At 45.2% G+C, this 22,738-nt stretch overlaps 1 protein-coding gene across 5 annotated transcripts in view; it reads right to left on the minus strand.

The window, feature by feature from the left end:
- Window positions 1-767: 767 nt before the first annotated feature.
- The window catches only part of LPP (LIM domain containing preferred translocation partner in lipoma), a 177,065-nt gene continuing 155,094 nt past the window's right edge, over window positions 768-22,738 (minus strand). For all 5 annotated transcript variants that reach the window (XM_081956071.1, XM_081956072.1, XM_081956070.1 and 2 more), the window contains 3 exons: window positions 8,442-8,620; window positions 6,638-6,758; window positions 768-5,595 (listed from right to left, as the gene is read on the minus strand). In XM_081956071.1, coding sequence (XP_081812197.1) covers window positions 5,467-5,595; window positions 6,638-6,758; window positions 8,442-8,620 — 429 coding nt within the window. In that variant the 3' untranslated portion in view covers window positions 768-5,466. The remainder of the gene's footprint in view (window positions 5,596-6,637; window positions 6,759-8,441; window positions 8,621-22,738) is intronic.

Consider the following 22,738-nt stretch of genomic DNA (forward strand, 5'->3'; position numbering starts at 1 on the left):
CCCGGGTCGGAAGCCGGACTGGCACGGGTCTAGATAGTCGGTTTCCTCCAGGTGACGTGGGAACTGTTGTGCCACCACACTCTCTACAACCTTCGCCAAGAAGGGGAGGTTGGAGACTGGACAATAATTAGCTAGCTCCATTGGGTCGAGCGAAGGTCTCTTGAGCAAGGGTCTCACCACCGCCTCTTTCAAGGCGGTTGGTAAGTATCCCTCACCCAATGAGGCGTTCACCAGGCCCAGAAGCCAGCCTCGTGTCACCTCCCAGGTTGCCAGTACCAGCCAGGAGGGGCACGGGTCCATTAAACATGAGGTGGGTCGCAGGCGTCCACGCAACCTGTCGAGATCCTCGGGGGCAACAGAGTCAAACTCCTCCCAGAATGGTCTCTCAAGACTCGCTGTTGACGGCTCGTCTGGTCCACTGACGGAGGTCCATCCGCTCCGGATCTGATCGATTTTGTCCTGAAGATATTCCCCAAACTCCTCTGCTCTTCCCTGTAAGGGTGTCTCCCGCGTCCCCTGCGATAAAAGGGAGCGGGTCACCCGAAACAGGGCGGCAGGGCGGTTATCCGCGGACGCAATAAGGGCAGCACAATGTCTACGCTTGGCCGCTCTTATTGCCACAAGGTAAGTCCGCAAATAGGCTCTTACCTGTGTTCGGTCAGATTCGATTCACTTAACGACCAGGCGATTCACTTAACAACTGTCCCTCCCCGCAATACTGGTGTCCATTTGGAAAAAGAATTGCAAAGAAGGAGACCTTCACAAACTGAAGTGTATTGAGAGTTTATTAGTTTGGTAACAGTTTCCAAAATAAAAATAATTATAATTATAATAATCTGTGATTCTTTGGCAGGAGTAAAGAGAAAGTTTTTGAAACAGTGCACGTTTTTCTCCTTACGGTGGAAAATTTAGCAAAAATATAACAGGATAAAAATTCAGAGGCCATTAAAAGCATCGCAATCATTCGACAAACTTGAGCCGAGAAGAACGTCAAAGATACACTGGGGTGTAAAATTGCATAGAATAAAACGTACAGAAACTGCAGAACCTTTGCAAAGGCACTTTTGCGTTTTCTTCAAAGTATATAATAAGGCACCATATATACCGATTGACTATATATAACATATATATATATATATAAATATATATAATGTGCTGGTGATTTAGGACTTAACAGTCAAGAAGGCGAGAGATGCAAAAAAATGTGTTTTATTTTTGCTTTCTATATTCATGAGCTTTGCTGGAATGGCTCCTGGTTTTAAAAGGGTGATTATTTTGATTTTCATTTGACTTGTGTAATTGCAAACTCTGCATTTAAAATAAGGGGGTGCCTGCATCTGATTGGGGGGGATCCCCCTACTCGTATTACATCTTCTGCCACCCGTAAAATTGCAAAGGCCCCTTTTCTCCTAAAAGCCATTCCCCAACCCCCTTACTCTAAAACGGCCGTATAACTTCACTTCCAAATTGTTTTGGAAGTCCCACATAAACTCTCACACAAACCGGGAAATGGGACAACCATTTTTCTGGGGAATTCTGGGAGTTGAAGTCCACCCATCTTAAAGTCTCCAAGGTTGAGACATGCTGGTGTAAAAAGTTGATAGACAACAAAGCAGAGAACTCATAACAACCTCTATCGGGCAACTTAAGCGGACTTAAATATATTGCAACGTTAAAATCTTTGTTCTTAAGAGTAAGAAAGCTAGTTCTATTATTGCGTTGCAAACATGAAAACCATGTCTCTAAGTGGAAGTTACAAGGAAGACGGTAAAAAAAAATCACTTTCTAGGCAAGAGCTACAGAAACTAGGAGGAGTAGCAAAGGGCTTGTAAGTGGTAGGTGCTAGATTTTACTGAAACACAGAGGGGAAAAATATTTCCTGATGGTGGGATCTACCCAACCATTGTCTCTGGAAGCTTCTAAAGAGAACCAAATCTTCAAACCAACAAGAGGTTTAAGCCCAACCACAACTAAACAATTGCACACCATCCCATCAGCAGCAGAATAGCAGAGTTGGAAGGGACTTTGGAGGTCTTCTAGTCCAACCCCCCCCCCCCTTGTTCAGGGAGGAAATCTTAGTCTTTCAAGATAAATGGTTGTCCAATATCTTCTTATAAACCTCTAATGTTGAAGCATTCACAACTTGGACTTCAACTCCCAGAATTCAGCAGTTGGACTTCAACTCCCAGAATCCAACATGCTGGGACTTCAACTCCTAGGATTCCTCAGGCAACATGCATGAACTTCAACTCCCAGAATTCAGCAGTTGGACTTCAACTCACAGAATTCAGGATGCATAAACTTCAAATCCCAGAATCCAACATGCCTGGACTTCAATTCCAAGGATTCCCTAGCCAGCATGTATAGACTTCAACTCCCAGGATTCCTCAGGCAGCATGTATGAACTTCAACTCCCAGAATTCCCCACGCAGAACGCCTGGACTTCAATTCACAGAATTCCTCGATCGGCCATGGGAATTCCCCACCCCCTCAAGTTGGAAAAATATGGCTCTAGCTTGTTTTGCTGCTTTACAAGGCTTAAGAGTGAAGCTTTCCCATGGTATCCAATTTTTAAATCTCTCTTTTTGATCCCTTCTAATCGGGTTCCTCTGTTTATTTTTCTATAAATCTTGTTCTCTGCTTCAGCGGCCAGATGGAGCTTCCCTTCCCTGATCATTCTCCTTTTGCTTTTTCTCAAACGTACACGAGAGATTCAAAAGAATCCCTGCTTATACCAGGAATCTCCAAACTTGGCCACTTTAAGACTTGTGGACTTTGATTATACATGTAACTACAGCAGCAAAAATTGTATTTGCTCAAAATTGGAAATTAAACAAGTTACCAACAGATAAAGAGATAATAAAAAAAAACCTAGATTGTGCAGAGATGAACAGATTGACTTTGAAAATCAAGGATAAAGAGGAATCGGTGTACTTTAAGACACGGGGAAGATTTTATGAATGGTTAGAGAACGACATATAGAAAAGAAAGTAAGGGGAAGATATAGAACCTAGACGATACGCCATTAAGTACAAAAGGGAGGGGAAGAGGGGGGGAAATAGGGAAGAAAATAATAATATATTATGTATTCAAAGGTAAGATACAAAGAGGAAAAAAACATAATCAGGATAGATTTGAGAAGGAAAGGGAATAAGAAATGATATTTAACTGTTTTTGGGTTTGCGGAAATACCACCCCAAGAAAATGAAAATTAAGAGCTGGAAGAGACACCTTCAGCTTCAGAAAACCTAAGCCTAGTCTTAGCTACTCCAGTCTGAGGCCTTAACAAATAGTCCTTGACTTAGCGACCATCTGTTTAACGACCGCTCAAATTAGGTTCCAAATTTCTTCTGCAAAAGGCACTCTAGGGCACTCGGTTACATAATGCTTTGCAATCAATATATTCCTCTATCATCCTCTTTTAACAAAATCTCTGGCAAGGTGGAGTCTGGAGCTGAGTGTTTTCTGGCCCGATGCCCTTCTTGTCACCAATGAGGAGTTTTGTTCTGCAGTTATATTCTCAGTGTGCCTAGAGAGAAGAAATATCTGTCTCTACCTTGCAGATTCAGAACAGGGCATTCCTGCAGGACTGTCCGGTCCATCTGGGTAGGGAGGATGGCCTCGAGATCAGCAGGGGAAGGAACAGTGAAACTATTCCAATTTTTGGTGCTGGGGAATTCTGGGAGTTGAAGTCCGTTCCTCTTAAAGGGGCCGGAGTTGAAAAAGACTGTCGTTGGGGAAATTTTACTCTACTGCAAAACCCAGAAATAAATCCATAGAGATGGTCCTTGATTTACAACCGTTCATTGAATGACCGTTCAAAGTTACAACGGCACTGAAGACAAGGGACTTACGACCGGTCCTCTCACTTATGACAGCTACAGCCTGCAATCAAATCAGCATGTATTTATGACGGTTGCAGTGTGGCCGGGGTTGTGTGACTGTGAACAGCTCTCAACAAACCGAGTCCGATTTGCTTAATGACCATGTAGTTTGTTTAACAATGGCAGTGATTTGCTTAGAAACCGTGGCGGCAAGGGCTGTAAAATAAGGCGTGATTCATTTAACTGGCCCCTCCAAATTACGGTCGTAAGTCCAGGACGACCTACTCAGGAAATGGATAAACTCATTGTGTGTTTCTCTTAACTGCTTCCAATAAATGAAAACAGCGAGATCGTGTAAATGAGTCCCTCTGTAAAACCAGGAAATTTATTCAGGCAATTGAATCTTTGTCTTGCTAAATCTATTTTGAGCCTGGGGGGCGAGTGAAAAACACTATCAGCCCCCAATTTCTATCTGTTGCTTTGATTTCTTTCCTTTTTAAGATATAAAATGTCAAAACAGGAGACGATTACTAGATATCAAGTGGATTTGGATAAAAATTACAGTTGTTTGTTTAGTGACCTCAAATTACAGTTGTTTGTTTAGTGACCATTCAAAGTTACAACGGCACTGAAAAAAGGGAGCTAGGCCTTTTGCACTTATGACCCCTGCAGCATCCTGGGGTCAAGTGATCAAAATTCGGACGCTTGCCAACTGGTTCATCAAAATCCAGAGCCTTGGCAACTGGCATGTACTTAGGACGGTTGCAGAGTCCCGGGGTCACGCGATCCCTTTTTGCGACTTTCTGACCAGCAAAGTCAACGGGGATGTTAGATTCACTTAATGACCATGTGATTCACTTAAGAACCGCAGTGGTTCCCTTAACCACCATGGTCAGAAAAAAAGTTCGTAAAACGAGGCAGCCTTCACTTAGCCCCCCGCCTCGCTTAGTGACAGAACTGTTGGGCTCCACTGGGGTTGTAAGTCGAGGACTCCCTATAGAAATGTGCAAATCCCATATTTGGGCATACCAGGGGTTGTGACACAATACATACCTATTTCCCTGGCTTAGCTGATAAAGGAAGATTGCCTGTGTTTTGGGGCTAATACAACTGCCTAATATGTAATACATACATACATACATACATACATACATACATACATACATATAAAACATAGGATGAAGTTGAATGGGGACAAGGGGGAAATTGCAGTAAATCTGTTGAACTAAGTGCCTGAAAAGTCCCGATTATGGTTAAGACAGATGTGCAATTAAGGCATGCAAGTGGAAAGGTGTGTCAGGCTGTGACCCCCATCTAGGGATTCCCCCCCCCCATCCCAGACACCCCCACTCTTAAATCTGTGTGAATGGCGACACCCTAAAACCTAAGCAGATGGAAACTGGACACATCCCGCCCCCCCCCCTCTGTCTCCGGGAATCCGGGGAAGGGGACCTTTCCACGAGGGGAGGGGGAGGCTAAGAAGCCCCCTTGAAAGAACCTCAGGACCACCACCCAGAAAAACCTTCCCATGACAGCCAAAGGGGGGGGGGGGTGAGAGAGAAAGATGGCACAATCTGTTGTGTGTTTGTGTGGGGTGGGGGGCAAGTAGTGTGCAGGAGAGTCCGGGGGAGCCGTGCCCCCTTCAGAGGTCAGTGCTGGCCTTGGCGGTCAGCGCCTGGATCCGGGCGGAGTTGCAGCCCTTGCAGAGGATGTGGTCGTCCAACGGGTAGCAGCCTTGGTTGTCCCCTTCGGAGAGTAGGCCCCCGCAGTCCTGCGAGGAAGAGACGGGAGGGAAAGGGGGGGTTACGGGAGGAGAGTCTTTCTACTTCGCTTAGGGTCAGTCACAACTATGGGGACTCTTTCCCTTAGGAAGGCTCTCTCCAGATGTTTGGGGCCGAAAGCTCTGGCCCCCGAGACCCAGCTGGGAGGGTCCGGCATTTGACCTGGCTTCACTTTGTTGGGGTTCCAAGCTCAAATCCCATCTAGGGACCCCCAGAATATTTCTAGAGGGGAAGGGCAAGGGAGTTAATAGGTTTTCCCTTCCTCTCCCTCCCTTCCCTTCTCTCTTCTCTCTCTCCTCTTCCTCCCTCCCTCCTTTCTTCCTTCTCTCCTTCCTTCCTCCATCCCTCCCTCTTCCTCTCCTTCTGTTCTTCCTTTCTTCCCCCCCTCCCTTTCTCCTTTCCTACTTCCTGTCTCCCTCCCTTCCTTATTTTCTCCTCTCATCCTTCCCTTTCCTTCCCTGTATTTTCCTCTCTCCTTTCCTTCCTTTCCCGCTCTGTATTTTCCTCTCTCCTCCTTTCCTTCCCTGCCCTTCCACTTCCCTTTCCTTCCTTTCCTCTTCATTCATCCTTCCCTTCCTTCTTCCTTTCCTCTTCCTCTTTCCTTTCCTCCCTTCTTCCTTCTCTCTTCCTCTTTTGTTTCCTTCCCTTCCTTCTTCCTTTTCTCTTCATCTTTCCTTTCCTCTCCATCCATCCATCCATCCATCCATCATTTCCTTTCCTTTTCTCTTCATCTTTCCTTCCCTTCCCTTCCATCTTCTTTTCCTTTCTTTTCTTCTTCCCTTCCTTTCCTTCATCCTTTCCTTTCCTCTTCATCCATCCATCCATCATTTCCTTTCCTCTTCATTCATCCTTTCCTTTCCTCTCCTATCCCATCCCCCCCCAAACCCCCCTGCAGCTTGGCTGGCCGTGTATTTCAACCAGGAGGTTTAAAGGCTGGCAGGATTGTCCAGGGGAGAGAAGGGCCAGAGGAATCCTTGGTCCCTGGAGAGCCAAGTGGAGGGGAGGGGGGGATAGGGGCTGAAGGCAACCCACCTCACAGCGGTAGCAGTGGACGTGGAAGTCACGGTCCAGGGCCACGATCCGGACAGTTTCCTCCTGGCCCTGGGCAGGCATGATGGGTTCCTTGCAGACGGAGCATCGTGGGGCAAATTTCCTGGTGGGGGGGAAGAGAAACTGAGCGTGAAGACAGGTGGTCCTTGACTTATGACCATGACAGAGTCCCCAAATTTGTGAGACATCTTTTCTGTCAGTTTTGCCCCATTTTATGACCTTTCTTGCCACAGTCGTTAAGTGAATCTCTGCCATTATTATGCTAATAACATGGCTGTTAAGTGTCTATGGAGCTTCTCAGTCTTCCAGATCCTGGCTGTCCCAAAGGTGCTTTTCAAAGTGAAAAGTGTAGAAAAGTATAGCAACTTACTTAAAGGTTACTATTTTTCACACTTACGACCATTGCAGCATCCCCATGGTCATGGAATCAAAATTCGGATGCTTGGCAACTGATTCACATTTATGACGGTCGCCGTGTCAAACTGGACTTTCTGGCTTTTTCTTTGAGGACATTTTGCTTCTCCTCCTAGAAGCTTCTTCAGCTCTGACTAGATGGTGGGGAATGGAAGTCTAGTTAGAGCTGAAGAAACTTCTAGGAGGAGAAGCAAAATGTCCTCAAAGAAAAAAAAAACCAGAAAGTCCAGTTCTGGGACACGGTCGTTAAGTGAAGCTGGCTTCCCCATTGACTTTGCTTTGTCAGAAGGTCACCAAAAGGGATCACGTGACCCCGAGACACTTCAATCGTCATAAATGTGAATCAGTTGCCAAGCGTCCGAATTTTGATTCCATGACCCTGGGGATGCTGCAACAGTCATAAGTGTGAAAAATAGTAACCTTTAAGTAAGTTACTATACTTTTGTATACTTTTTACTTATACACATAAGTAACTTTTTAAAGTGTGGTTGTGACTTTGAACAGTCATTTAATGAACTTGGTAAGTCAAGGTATGTCTGTAGGGAAGGAATAAACTATGAGAGGAGCAGGTGAGAAAGAAACTCAAGATTTCCTTTTCTTGATGCTCTTTGGCATAAAGGAAAAAGAGACAATCTCTGCCAGCAGATTCAGATGAGGAGGAGATTGGGGAGGAACCTGGGCCAATTCTGGAGCCTGGGGATGGCTCTGATGGATGCTCTACGTAGGACGCAGGGATAGACCCAGGACCGCCCAACATTTCCCAGCCACTGGAAAGGCAGCTGCCTTTGGAGGCTGCTATGAGTGAGGTGGAAGAACGGGTGGGGCCTGTTCCAGAAGTACATATGTGCAGAGCAGTTAGGAGAGGTGAACAATAGAGGACAAGGAGTCAACTCAGGAAGCAAAGCACATGTGAACGCTGGGGAATAAATAGAAAGAACAGAGAGTGGCTATCCTAGGAGACAACAGTTCGTATTTCTGAAGATTTTGCTCACTGTGTTTCGTGCCGCAAAGACTGCTTGCCAGAACTTAATTTGCAGCCTTTTGGGCCCTGCAATTATCGCAAGGAACGGATAAGGTGTGTACTGCAGCTAATACCTTGCAGGACTCTTGCCTGGACTTTTCGGTGGGTGAATGCCATTAATTCACAAGAGGTAAATAAAGAGGGGCTTTTCATGACACGGAGTCCCGTTTCTTGTTTCTGCTGGGTCAGAACAGCACTCAAGATTATTACGCAAGGAATAGAGGCCTCGTGTTCTGCTAACATGGGTTCCTCACGTTGTGTGAACTCAACCCACGTTTACTTTTTCCTTCCTGTACACCCCCCCACCCCAGCATTTCTCCGGCCCTCCAGGCCCTCCGTCTCGTGTCCCACCTGTGGAAATCTTCAATGCAGTGAATGTTGCCCCCGGCATCCACGGTGAACGGGATGCCATCCAGGCTCCGGGTGCAAATCACACAGGTGAAGCAGTGAGGGTGGTAAGCTTTCCCCGTGGCCCGCAGGATGCGCTCCATGATGGGCTTGGCACAGACGCTGCATTGCTCCAGGGTGCTCTGTGGAGAGGAGGGGGAAAGCGGAAGTGGTCAGCGACAATCCCTCGATTTCCTTTCAACATTGCTTTAATGCCTTTTACTGTTTTTGATTGTTTTTTATAAGGTTTGAATTGTAATATGTGTTTGAATTGTGAACTGCCCAGAGCTTGCTGAGATAGGAGTATAGAAATCAATCAATCAATCAATCAATCAATCAATCAATCAATCAACCTACCTTTCTTTTATTTCTTTCTATCTTCTATCTATCTATCTATCTATCTATCTATCTATCTATCTATCTATCTATCTATCTATCTATCATCTATCTATCTATCTATCTATCTATCTTTCAATCTATCTTCTATCTATCATCTATCTATCCATATTTCTCTCTCTCTCTTTCTTTCTTTCTATCTATCTTCTATCTATATATCTATCTTATATCTTTCTTTCTATCATCTATCTTTCTCTTTCTTTCTTTCTTTCTATATCTTCTATCATCTATCCATCTCTTTCTTTCTACTATCTATCTATCTTATCTATCATCTATCCATCTATCTATAATCTATCTATCTGTCTGTCTGTCTATCTATCTATCTTCTATCATTTATCTATCATCTATCCATCTATCTATCTTCCATTTGTCATCTATCTATCATTTATCTATCTATCTATCTATCTATCTATCTATCTATCTATCTATCTATCTATCTATCTTCTATCATATATCTATCATCTATCCATCTATCTATCTTCTATTTGTCATCTATCTATCATTTATCTATCTATCTATCTATCTATCATCTATCTATCTATCTATCTATCTATCTATCTATCTATCTATCTTCTATCATATATCTATCATCTATCCATCTATCTATCTTCTATTTGTCATCTATCTATCATTTATCTATCTATCTAACCTTGCAAGGTCCCTTCCAACCCTATAATTCTGTGATCTTGGGCAGAGGTTGGACTAGAAGACCTCCAAGGTCCCTTTTAATCCTGTGATTCTATCACCTTGGGCAAGGGGGTTGGACTAGAAGACCTCCCAGCTCCTTTCCAACTCTGTGCTTCAGTCAAGGGCTGGTATTTTTCTCTCTTCTTAAAAATCTGTTCAGCTGCTGTTCTTTACTTGCCCCAGAAGACTCGGCTAATAAAAGTTTGCTGTGGTTGGATAAAGTGATGGAGCTGTTTTGGAAGGATGACTCAAAGCCACAGATGGGGAAGAGAGAGAGAGAGAGGGAGGGAGGGAGGGAGAGGAGAAGGCTTCTGTTTCCAACGACTTTTAAAACCATCTCTCTGCACCCGATGACTCACTGTTTTTGTAGTCTCTCATCTTCAGATTGGGTGACCAAGGGGGAAAGTGGAAGCATCTGCAGAGGGACAAAATTCCCGGAGCAGAATGACACTTCTTGGAGACGCAGGACCAGGAGGGATGGCTTAAAGCCTCCCTTCGCCTTCTGGTTTTCTGCAAGGAGCCTGCAAAGGTCTTTAGGCCTTCCCTGCAGCCAACCATAAAGTAGACTTAAGAAAACTGCACGGCTCAGCAGCCAGATGGAGGTGCTTGGCCCCATCGCCCTGATTTGAAAGGGAATGGAATGAAGAATAGAATAGAATAAAATAGAAAATATGGAATGGAAGGGAACAGAAAAGAAAATACGGAATGGAATACAATGGAATGGAATAGAAAAGAATAGAAAAGAAAATGTGGAATGGAATGCAAGGGAATAGAATAGAAAAAATATGGAATGGAATGGAATGAAGAATAGAATATAATAGGATAGAATGGAATAGAAAATATGGAAGGGAATGGAATAGAATAGAAAAGAAAACATGGAATGGAATAAAAGGGAAAGGAAGGGAATAGAATAGAAAAGAATAGAAAAGAAAATGTGGAATGGAATGGAATAAAATAGAAATAGAATAGAATAGAGAGAATAGAATGGAAAAGAATAGAATAGAAAATAGAGTAGAGTAGAGTGGAGTGGAATGGAAGATGAATAGAGTAGAAAAGAATAGAATAGAATGGAATAGAATAGAAATGGAATGGAATAAAATAGAAATAGAATAGAATAGAAAGAATAGAATGGAAAAGAATAGAATAGAAAATAGAGTAGAGTAGAGTAGAGTGGAGTGGAAGATGAATAGAATGGAATAGAATAGAAATGGAATGGAATAAAATAGAAATAGAATAGAATAGAAAGAATAGAATGGAAAAGAATAGAATAGAAAATAGAGTAGAGTAGAGTAGAGTGGAGTGGAAGATGAATAGGATAGAAAAGAATAGAATAGAATGGAATAGAATAGTATAGGATTTAGAATAGAATAGAATGAAGAATAGAATAGAACATTGGAATGAAAAATAGAATAGAATAGAGCTGGAAGGGACCTTGGAGGTCTTCTCGTCCAGCCCCCTGCTCACGATTTCTGAAGGCAAGCTGTTCCACTGATGAATTGTATAATTAATTATTCTCAGCTGCTCTTCTCGGCACTTTTTCCAAAGTCTCAGCATCTTTTTTGGTAGCCTGGGAACTCTTGCAACAACTGGAGGAGAGGGAAAGAAATTGCAGCCAGCCTGCCTTCCTAGGTGGAGGACCTGCGTGATGCAGGAGCCAGAAAGAGGGGTGAGGAAATATCTGTACACACCCCCCCCCCACACACACACAACCCCTGGGCATCACCTCGTTCAACTTCTCAAGATGACACTAGAGGGCTGTGAGGGGGAGCGTGTGGGACGCCTGCCCAAAGTGCCACCTAGAGCCATTGTCGCCTGGCATGTTCTGGAGTGTGAGTGCACAACCAGTTGGCCTTTGTGCACGTGGCAGTGCCGGAAACTGGAAGAGCCCCTCTCCCGCTTTCTGGTGTGAGCATGTGCGGCGGCTGGCTAATTGTTGCACACAAATGCGCGCCAGTAACCGGAAGACTAGCTGGCAGAAACCGGAAGTTCATTTTCCGGCACGCTTCCTTTTTGGCGCTTGGTGGTGAAAAGGCTCCCCATCCCTTCTACAGGGCATTGCACACCAAAACAACTAGAGCCTCCCCCGCTATCACTCGGCTAAACAACTCATTCCCACAAGACTGTGTCTTACGCCCTGAGAGGTCAAACCACGTAGTAGGGGTGAATTGCCTCCTATCCTTCTCATCGTTTCATCTTCCTGTTATCTGTTTCCTTGGCTTCTTAGGATTTTAACTCTGTTGTTTGCATCTCACGGTGTCTGTCGATTGCCTTTATTTACTATCCTAGCGTGATTTATGTCGACGGATTATTTAGCATCCCATGACGACCTGTTTGTTGTGTCTTGTGATGTACGGTGATGGCACCTTATGATTACGATCGTGATTTATCACTTGTTGCTCGCATGTACGCTGACAGCTTCTGTGTGTCCAGTCACACATGGCCAATAAAGAATATTCTACTCTAATCGTGCTGAACATATTCGGGCCTCTCACAAGCGCTGGAAGAAACATCCTGCACACACAGAAAGGCCCCAAACACAAACAAGGGAGCTGATTGTCCACGTTGGCGTCTTAAACATAGAAAAGCATAAAACAGAGCAATGTAGCCTAACTAGAGTTGGAAAGGAACTTAAAGGTCATCAAGTCCAACCCTCTGGTCGAGCAGAAAAGTCTGTACCATTTCAGACCAGAAGCTGTCCAGTCTCTTCTTCAAAGCTTCCAGTGATGGAGCAGCCACAACCTCTGAAGGCCAGTGGTTGATTGTTAATAATAATAATAATAATTTTTATTTGATTAGCCGCAACCCTCTCCCGAAGGACTCGGGGCGGCGTACAATCAAAACAAATAAAAATACACATAAGACAAACATATATACAAAAAGAACAGAGACATATACATATGTGCATGGAGGAGAGTTGACTTATAAGTGAAAGACAATTAAAAACACAATTTAAAATCCCCTTAAATAAAATTACTAAATTAAAAAACCCATCAGGAGCGATACGAAGTTATGGTTGAGCCAGGCCAGCTATTTGGAAAAGGTGGGTCTTGAGCTTGACACGGAAGGAGCGGAGGTCAGTAGTGGTCCTAATATCCGGGGGGAGGTCATTCCACAGGGCTGGGCCTGCCACAGAGAAGACTCTGCTCCTAGGCGCCGCCCCATGGCACTGTCTGGTGGACGGCACCTGGAGAAGTCCCTCTCTGTGCGAGCGAATGGGTCGTAGGGATGTATGGGGCAGAATACGATCCCGCAGGTGGGATGGTTCTCACCATCAAGAAATTTATCCTTAATTCCAGGTTGCTTGATTAATCTCCTTGATTAGCTTCCACCCATTGCTTCTTGTTCTGCCCTCAGGTGCCTTGGAGAATAGCTTGACTCCCTCTTCTTTGTGGCAACCCCTGAGATATTGGAAGACTGCTATCATGTCTCCCCTGGTCCTTCTTTCTCTTAAGCTAAACATACCCAGTTCCTGCAACCATTCTTCATATGTTTTAGTCTCCAGTCCCCTAATCCTCTTTGTTGCTCTTCTCTCCACTCTTTCTAGAATCTCCACATCTTTTCTACATCGTGGTGACTAAAACTGAATGCAAATATTCCAAGTGGGGCCTTACCAAGGCCTTATAAAGTGGTATTAACACTTCACGTGATCTTGATTCTCTCCCTCGGTTTATGCAGCCTAGAACTGTGTTGGATTTTTTGGCAGCTGCTGCACACGGCTGGCTCCTATTTAAGGGATGGTCTACTCGGACTTCTTGGAGAGATGGACCCCCTATCCCATGTCATTTGAACCTTTCCAGAAGGCCAAGGAATTTAAGCAAAACTTCCAAGCATTTTATGTAATCATGAGTTGTGCTGATTTGCCCGTGTTGGGTTCATTCTCCTTGAGTCCTGAATGTGGCTGAAGATGTGAATGGGCATCCATGTATAAAAATTAAGCTATAGCAGAGAATCTTTGTAGATAAGGATTGAACTCTGGGTTCTTGGTGCTTTCAGTATCCAAAAATATATTGAGACACTGGAAAGAGCGCAGAGAAGAGCAACAAAGAGGATTAGGGGACTGGAGGATAAAACATATAAAGACAGTTGCTGGAATTAGGTATGTCTAGTTTAATAGAAAGAAGGGTGACATGATAGCAGTCTTCCAATATTTGAAGGGCTGTCAATCTGTTCTCCAAAGCACCCAAAGAAGGCAGGAGGAGAAGCAACAGATGGAAATTAATCAAGGAGAGAAGCAACCTGGAATTAAGGAAAAACTTCCTGACCATGAGGACAATTAACCAGTGGAACAGCTTGCTACCAGAAGTTGTGGGTGCACCATTGGAGTATTTTAAGAAGAGATGGACATCCATTTGTCTGAAATGGTATACGACTTCCTATCTGAGCAGGGGGCTGGACTAGAAGACCTCCAAGATCACTTCCACTGTTATTCCTTCCTTCCTTCCTTCCTTCCTTCCTTCCTTCCTTCCTTCCTTCCTTCCTTCCTTCCGTCATTCCAACACTATTCTGTCCTTCCTTCCTTCCTTCCTTCCTTCCTTCCTTCCTTCCTTCCTTCCTTCCTTCCTTCCTTCCTTCCTTCTGTCATTCCAACACTATTCTGTCCTTCCTTCCTTCCTTCCTTCCTTCCTTCCTTCCTTCCTTCCTTCCTTCCTTCCTTCCTTCCTTCCTTCCTTCCTTCCTTCCCCATCTCTGGAGGCTTTTAAGAAGATGTTGGATAACCATTTGTCTAAAGTGCTGTAGGGTCTCCTGCCTGAGCAGGGGGCTGGACTAGAAGACCTCCAAGGTCCCTTCCGACTCTGTTTTTCTGCTATTCCTTCCTCCCCCCCCCCCCACCGGCGCTTTTGAGATTAGAAGCAGTTCCTGCAAATGGGGATGTTTACCAAGAAACCGATGCGACTCGCTCTCTCTAGCGCGGCCGAACCCACAATCTGCTTTCTCCGCTATTCAAGGCGGAATCAAAATAACAGGTTTGAAAGACGGGAGCCGCGTCGGCTGGGCATTGTAAGTGCCACATCGTCTGTGTACAATTACGGGAGGCCGGGGAGAGAAATGCAAACAAATTGGTCGCATTTCAGAACGTTTCCCTTTCAGGGTCCAATTTATTTCCCCCTGGGTGAAAGACTAATCAGCCGTTTTGCGCAGAGACAGGTGTTTATGCCAAAGAGGAGCTAGGTAGCCTGCGCTGGTCGGTGTGTCGTTTTCATGCTCCATGCCTCCCTTTTGGAGAAATGGCAGGCACGCCGTTAAGCGTTGGCCTCCTCCCTCCCAGGATCTGCCCAACGCCCGCTTTGCAAGAGATGCTGCTTAAAGCTACTCAAGGCACGTATTTGTAGCTCAGGGTGGTTTCATCAGATGTTTCATGACCCAAGTAGGTAACATCATCAGTGCTAGAAGGGAGTGGGGTTTGCAGAGAGAAGGAGGAGGAGGAGGAAGGAGGAGAAGAAGAAGACAAAGACAAAGAAGAGGAAGGAGGAGGAGCAAGAGAAGAAGAAGAAAAAGAAGAAAAAGAAGAAGAGGAAGAGGAAGAAGAAGAAGAAGAAGAAGAAGAAGAAGAAGAAGAAGAAGAAGAAGAAGAAGAAGAAGAAGAAGAAGAAGAAGAAGAAGAAGAAGAAGAAGAAGAAGAAGAAGAAGAAGAAGAAGAAGAGTCCATCTGGGGAGAGGGGGCGGTCTAGAAATCTAATTAATAATAATAATAATAATAATGATGATGATGATGATGAAGAAGAAGAAGAAGAAGAAGAAGAAGAAGAAGAAGAAGAAGAAGAAGAAGAAGAAGAAGAAGAAGAAGAAGAAGAAGAAGAAGAAGAAGAAGAAGAAGAAGAAGAAGAAGAAGAAGAAGAAGACGACGACTGTGGGGTCCTTGGTGCTCTCTGAGCTGGGTGGTTTTCTTGCAGACGTTTCATGACCCAACTAGGGAATGTCATCAGTGCATCATCAGTGCACAGATGATGTTACCTAGTTTGGACAATGAAATGTCTGCAAGAAAACCACCCAGCTCAGAGAGCACCAAGGGCAACACAATCCTTTCCCCGCTTCCCCTCTCCAAAGCATCTGAGTAAGATCCAGATGGATCTCGACAACCTTGAACCCTGGGCCGTATTTAACAACATGAAATTCAACGTAGAGAAAAGCCAAGTCTTACACTTAGGCAAGACAAACCAAAAGTCCACCTACAGACTGGGTGAAACCAGGCTTAATAGCAGTGACTGTCAGAGGGATCTTGGAGACTCTTCTTCTTAGTCTTCCTCCTCCACTCCTCCTCCTCCTCCTCCTTCCCTCTTCTTCCTTCTTCCCTCTTCTTCTTAGTCCTCCTCCTCCACTCCTCCTCCTCCTCCTCCTCCTCCTCCTTCCCTCTTCTTCCTTCTTCCCTCTTCTTCTTAGTCTTCCTCCTCCACTCCTCCTCCTCCTCCTCCTTCCCTCTTCTTCCTTCTTCCCTCTTCTTCTTAGTCCTCCTCCTCCACTCCTCCTCCTCCTCCTCCTCCTCCTTCCCTCTTCTTCCTTCTTCCCTCTTCTTCTTAGTCTTCCTCCTCCACTCCTCCTCCTCCTTCCCTCTTCTTCCTTCTTCCCTCTTCCCTCTTCCTCCTCCTCCCTTCACCCCTCTTCTTTCTCCTCCTCCTTGTCCTTTTCTATCCCAAAATGGCATCACGGTGTGTTTCTATGCACTGCGCTGAATGCATAGGAATTGCTGCAAAAAGCTCTCTTCACATGCTCAGGAACCCAACTGGGGCATGGTGGTTGAGAAGTCTGGAGGATTTACAATTGTGTACACTATTTGGGTCACAGCAGTTTCTCTCAGCCTTGGCAAAGGGATGATGTGGAGACCAACTCCCAGAATTCCCAGCCAGTACTGCTGTCTGGGGAATTACCTAATATCTAGAATGAATGAGCTGGAAGGGACCTTGCAGTCCATCTCCCTGCTGCAGCAGGAGAACCCAGAACATTTCTGCCTAGAGGACTCTTCTTCAAAACCTCCAGTGATGAAACAACCACTTCTGGTGGCAAGTCGTTCCACTGGTTAATTGTTCTCACTGTCAGGAAGTTTCTCCTCAGTTCCAAGTTGCTTCTCTCCTTGATTAGTTTCCACCCATTGCTTCTTGTTCTACCCTCAGATGCCTTGGAGAATAGCTTGACTCCCTCTTCTTTGTGGCAACCCCTGAGATTTTGGAAGACTGCTATCATGTCTCCCCTGGTCCTTCTTTTCATCAAACTAGACCTACCCAGTTCCTGCAACCGTTCTTCATATGTTTTAGCCTCCAGTCCCCTAATCCTCTTTGTTGCTCTTCTCTGCACTCTTTCTAGAGTCTCCACATCTTTTCTACATCGGTCTGCGACCAAAATTGATTGCAGTATTCCATGAGTGGCCTTACTAGGGTTTTATTTTAATTCTGGGAGTTGAAGTCCACCTGACTTAAAGTTACAAAGCATGATAAACACTGGATAACAGTGAGAAGTTCCAGTTTGGAGCAGATGCTGAGCCCCCCATGATGCTCGCCCCAGCTTCCCTGCCCAGCTTTTGCCATTGGGAAGACCAAACTCCCTGGGAGGGAACCAAATGGGCCTTCTTGCACCCAGGACGCTCCATGCCAGTCCGCCCTGCTCCCTCCCCACATCTAGAAAACCGAATTGTCAGTTGCTGACTGCTGAATTTACGCCAGCCATCTATTTCCGAAGATTGGGCGCAGGCTTTAAACACTTCTCCATAATGGATGTGGAGAAGGAGTTTAAATAACAATAAAAAGGAAGATTTATAGGGATTAATAAAGGTGTCTTTTAAAGCTGCATGTTGCCATTAAAGTAATTAACGGGACATAAAGGAAACACACGGGGAAGAGGGGCGCACGGGGGAATTAAGGCGTCTTAAACATGGCCCACGACCTCGGCACGCCAGGTGCTGGCCTCAACTGGGTAGAAAATGGGAAAAGTCACCGATCAAAGGAGGACGTAAATGTTTTAAGTGATAACGGGGGAGATCGGAAACACAAAGGTTAAGAGGACGTTGAAAGGAGGATAATTCCATCTGATTAAACTTCTATTCCAGGTGGCTGAGAAATCCTCAGAGAGAATTGAGAGGGAAGTTATTAACGGTGGAATCGCATTGTAAAAGAAGAGAGTTGGCAGGGTGGGGGGATGTTCAGAGCCCCCATTTAGAAGACGGAGGAACGGTATTGTAAGGTTATATGATTACTGGGAGAGAGAGAGAAAGAGAGAAAGGGGTAGACAGAGAAAGAAAGCTTGATAGAAAGAATGAAAGAAAGAATAAAAGAGAGAGAAAATAAGAAAGAGAAAGACAGATGAAAGGAAGGAAAGAAAGAAAGGAAGGAAGGAAGAGAGGAAGAAGGAGAGGAAGGAAAAAAGAGAAAAAGAAAGGCAGAAAGAAAGACAGAAATAGAGAGGAGAAAGGAAGAGAGAAAGAAAAGGAATGGTAGAAAAAAAGAGAAAGAAAGACAGAAAAGCAAGAGAGACAGAAAAAAGGAAAAGAGGAAGAGAGAAGAATGAGAAAGGAAGACAGAGAAAGAAAGAAAAAGAAAGAGGAAGAAGGAAAGAAAGAAAAGAGAGGAAGAAAGGAAGGAAAAAAAGAGAAACAGAAAGACAGAAAGGAAGATTGAAATAGACAGAGAAGGAGAAAGAAAAAGGAAGATAAAATGAGAGGGAAAGGGAGGAAGAAAGGAAGGAACGAGACAGAAAAAAGGAAGAGATGTAGAGCGAAAGAAAGAGGGAGGAGGAGGAAGAAGAAAGAGAGAAAGAAGCTGCCAATGGTGGACCTGGCATGCTTAATATTTCTCCCCTCTGCAGCTCCATTCGGCTTTCCCACCCAGACAGCGCTTCTTTTATTAGCCACCTTTGCGCTGATTTCTGTAAATGGGAATTTATGCAAACATCCTGCCTCAATTGACTCACATTTAATAAGATTAAGGACCCAGAACAGCAAACAAGCAATCGGCAGGAACCATTTTTACACATCCAGCAGTCCGTTGCCTGCTTGGCCTTGTAAACACAGCCCAAACTGTTCACCTCTGCAAACAGGGACCCCTCATGCCAGGGGTTGCTCAACCGGGGCAACTTCAGGAGGGGTGGACTTCAACTCCCAGCATGCCCCAGACGACATGCGTGGAACTTCAATGTCCCAAGCATGCTGGCTGGGGGATTCTGGGAGTTGAAATCCTTAGAATTAGGATTAAGTATTGGGTTCCTTGGTGCTCTTACTGTCCGCAACCTGTGACGACCTGGGGAATGGCACAGACGCAAGCCAGGCAATTGGCAGTTCAAACCGACCCTTGATTGATCCAAATTGCCCCAAATGCTCCCACGACACACACACACACACACACACACACACACACACACACACACACACAGAGCAGAACTCCAGCAGGGCAAGCTGAGGAGTCCAGGAAGCAAAAGAGCAAGGCAAGGAATCCAGGAAAGTTCAAACGTCAGCACTCCAGGAATTGAGCCTTTGCTCCAGACAATTCCCCCTCCCCACAGCATCTCCTTAAGTCTCAGACCCCAGGTGCGCCATGTGAAGAGGGGCGGGGCGCTCTTTCCCCGAGTAGTTAGGTGCGCCTGCTCTGTTCTCGCCTTCTCTCCATGCTCGAGGATCAAGAGGGGGTGGTCCCTGCTCTTCTCCGAGTAGTTAGGGGCGCCTGCATTGTTCTCGCCTTCTCTTCACTCTCCATGCTCGAGGAGCAGGAGGGGGTGGTCCTTGCTCCTCGCCTGAGCTCTGTCTCTTCTTGGCAACAAGCCGTCCTAGTCCTGAAAAGCTCTGGCCTGACTCGGCCCGCTCCTCCCCATTTTCCTCTAAAGTCAACAAAGTCTCCCCCCTCAATCTCCGCCTGCTCCCGTTCCGGCTTGTCTTCCTCCTCCGCAGATTCACACCCCAAAAGTGGATTTGTTCCACAAGGAGGTTAACCCAGTACATGTGAACCTGGCCTTTGTTAACAGGGCTAAAATAAAGTAAAAGAGAAGCTCTCCAAAACCCGGGTTTGTTGCAAAGCTGCAATTATCAGCCCCTTCCCAAAATTCAAAGTATGAACACCAAGAGATGACCAGCACCCCGATTTCCAAGCTGGAGCTGAAGTCACCGGCAAGATTTTGGCAGACGCCAAACAGGCTGGCTCTAATTAAAGAGTCCTCAATGACGTACACCGCTAATATGCCTACAGAGAGACCTCAACTTACAACCGATCGCTTAGCGACTGAAGTTACAACGGCACCAAGTAAGTGTAAGTTTTCACACTTACGACCGTTTGCAGCATCCCCGTGATCACATGCTCAAAATTCGGATGGACTGGCAGCTGACTCGTGTTTACGACGGTTGCACTCTTTAACAGATTAACAGAGTTGGAAGGGACCTTGCAGGCCATCTAGTCCAACCAGGAGACCCTACATCTGCCCCTACCTAGGATTGAACTCACAACCTCCTGATGGTGAGGCGAGAGCTGCACCTCTAGGCCACAGCAGGATATTGTCTGTCCCGAGGTTTCCCCCTTTTGCAACTTTCTGAGAAGGGGGGAAAGGCAGATTCCCCGAACAACTATGTGACTAACTGAAAAACGGCAGCGATCCGCTTAACGGCGGCGGCAAGAAAGATCATAAAATGGGGCAAAATGGACTTTTAACCACCGCCTCGCTCAGCCATGGAAACATTGGAATTAATTGTGGTCTTAAGTGCAGAGCCCCTTCATGCCAATCCAACACCCACGTCCTCCGGGAGCTGCAACCAGACTCGGCTGCGCCGTGACTTCGAAAGGCGCTGTGTTTTTAATGAATTCCATATTTCTTGTTTTGCAGGTAAATCGTTAAGAATTCTTCAGCCTCTCTGTAAGGGAGGAGAACTCACATAATTGTCTTTAATGATCCCTCCACCAGCCGTTAACATTCAAATTGTCGAGCTGCATTGCGCTGACAGTCTCTTTCGGTAAATTACCCTCCAATTTGGTGGCGGGATAAAAACAAAAATAAGGGATTTTAAAAACAGAAGTGTGTCTGTGTGTTCTTTTGCATCTCGTTTATTTGTTTATTTATTTATTTATTTTCTCTCTCTCTCTCTCTCTGGGTTGCTATTTTGGTCCTTTTTAATCTTTTACCAGGGGAGGAAAAAAAAAACCAGCAGCTAACTGTGGCTTGGAATCAGGAGCCGATTTTCTGCACCAGTAAGTAAAAAAGCTATTTCTGCTCATCCGACATTTAATTTCTAGAAAATAGCCCCGGTCAGATATGAAGAATTGGGAGCTTCCTGTTCACTTGACCGTATTTTCCCAGGCAGAACAAAAGCTGCCAACACCTCCAAAAATGGGCTCAAGATACAAAAGGATCTCATTCAACACCCTATCTAAGAAAAGGAAATTCAATGGTGAAAAGAGTAAGGTTCTATATTTAAGCTAGAAAACCCAACTGCACAGGTCCAGTATAGGTGGTACCTTGCTCAACAGTAGTAACTGTGAGAGGGATCTTGGAGTCCTAGTGGACAACCATTTAAATAGGAGCCAGCCCTGTGCAGCAGCTGCCAAAAAAGCCAACACAGTTCTAGGCTGCATCAACAGAGGGAGAGAATCAAGATCCCGTGAAGGGTTAATACCACTTTATAAGGCCTTGGTAAAGCCACACTTGGAATATTTGCATCCAGTTTTGGTCACCACGGTGTAGAAAAGATGTGGAGACTCTAGAAAGAGTGCAGAGAAGAGCAAGAAAGAGGATTAGGGGACTGGAGGCTAAAACATATGAAGAACGGTTGCAGGAACTGGGTATGTCTAGTTTGATGAAAAGAAGGACTAGGGGAGACATGATAGCAGCCTTCCAATATCTCAGGGGTTGCCACAAAGAAGAGGGAGTCAAACTATTCTCCAAGGCACCTGAGGGTAGAACAAGAAGCAATGGGTGGAAACTAATCAAGGAGAGAAGCAACTTAGAACTGAGGAGAAAATTTCCTGACAGTTAGAACAATGAATCAGTGGAACAGAAGTTGCCTCCAGAAGTTGTGAATGCCCCAACACTGGAAGTCTTTAAGAAGATGTTGGATAGCCATTTGTCTGAAACGGTACAGGGTTTCCTGCCTAGGCAGGGGGTTGGACTAGAAGACCTCCAAGGTCCCTTCCAACTCTGTTACTCCATTCCATTCCATTTCCTTCTCTTCTATGTTTTCTTTTGTTCTATTCTATTCCTATTCCATTCCATATTTTCTGTTCTATTTTGTTCTATTGTATTCTGTTCTGTTCTATTGTACTCTCTATTTTATTTTATTTTCTATTCTTTTCTGTTCTGTTCTATTTTATTCCATTCCATATTTTCTATTCTATTCTATTCTGTTCTGTTCTGTTCTGTTCTATTCTATTCTTCATTCCATTCCATATTCCATATTCCATTCTATATTCTCTTCTCTTCTAGAAAGGAGTCAAAATGCCCGTCGCATTGTGGAACTAATTTCTGGGAAACTTCCCTCTCTTTTGTGGCTTGGAAGGAAACCTTTCTGACAATTTGGGTCAGCGCTCGGGAGTCCCAGGCTGCCTTCAGACAACCCGTGGCATCTGCTAAGCGGATTCACCCGTTTTCTGGGTTCACACAACACGGGGCATCATCAGGGAAGCTGAGGTAGCACAATAGGCTAAATCACACACACACACACAAAGGCATCTGCCAAACGCACCACGCACCACGCAACACCTCCAACCCCAGAGATAGTAACTCCCAAAGGCAGCACGTTGCCCTCTGTGACGGTGAGTTGTCCTGACTTTTCCTCAGGCGTTTCAAGGAGAATATTTGTGGGTTGAAACGAGGGGCCCTGGGCGATCTCTGAGGAGCAGAGTTGGGGTTTTCTGCCAGACGTTTCATGACCCAACTAGGGAACATCATCAGTGCTGGAGGGGAGGAGGGTTTGCAGGGAGGAGGAGGAGGATTAACAGAAGGAGAAGAAAGAGGTGGAGGAGGTGGAGGAGGAGGAGAAGAAAAAAGAGGAGGTGGAGGAGGAAGGGAAAAGGAGAAGGAGGAAGAGGAAAAGAGAGGAGGTGGAAGAGAAGGAGGAGAAGAAGAAGAAACGAGGAGGAGAAGAAAGAGTAGGAGGTGGAGGAGGAGAAGAAGAAAAAAAGGAGGTGGAGGAGGAGGAGGAGAAGATGAAGAAAGGAGGAGGGGAAGGAGGAGATGGAGGAGGAGAAGAAGATGAAGAAAGGAGGAGGAGATGGAGGAGG

The sequence above is a fragment of the Natrix helvetica genome (assembly GCF_964273705.1).
Source record: "Natrix helvetica genome assembly, chromosome: 5".
Classification (NCBI taxonomy): Eukaryota; Metazoa; Chordata; class Lepidosauria; order Squamata; family Natricidae; genus Natrix; species Natrix helvetica.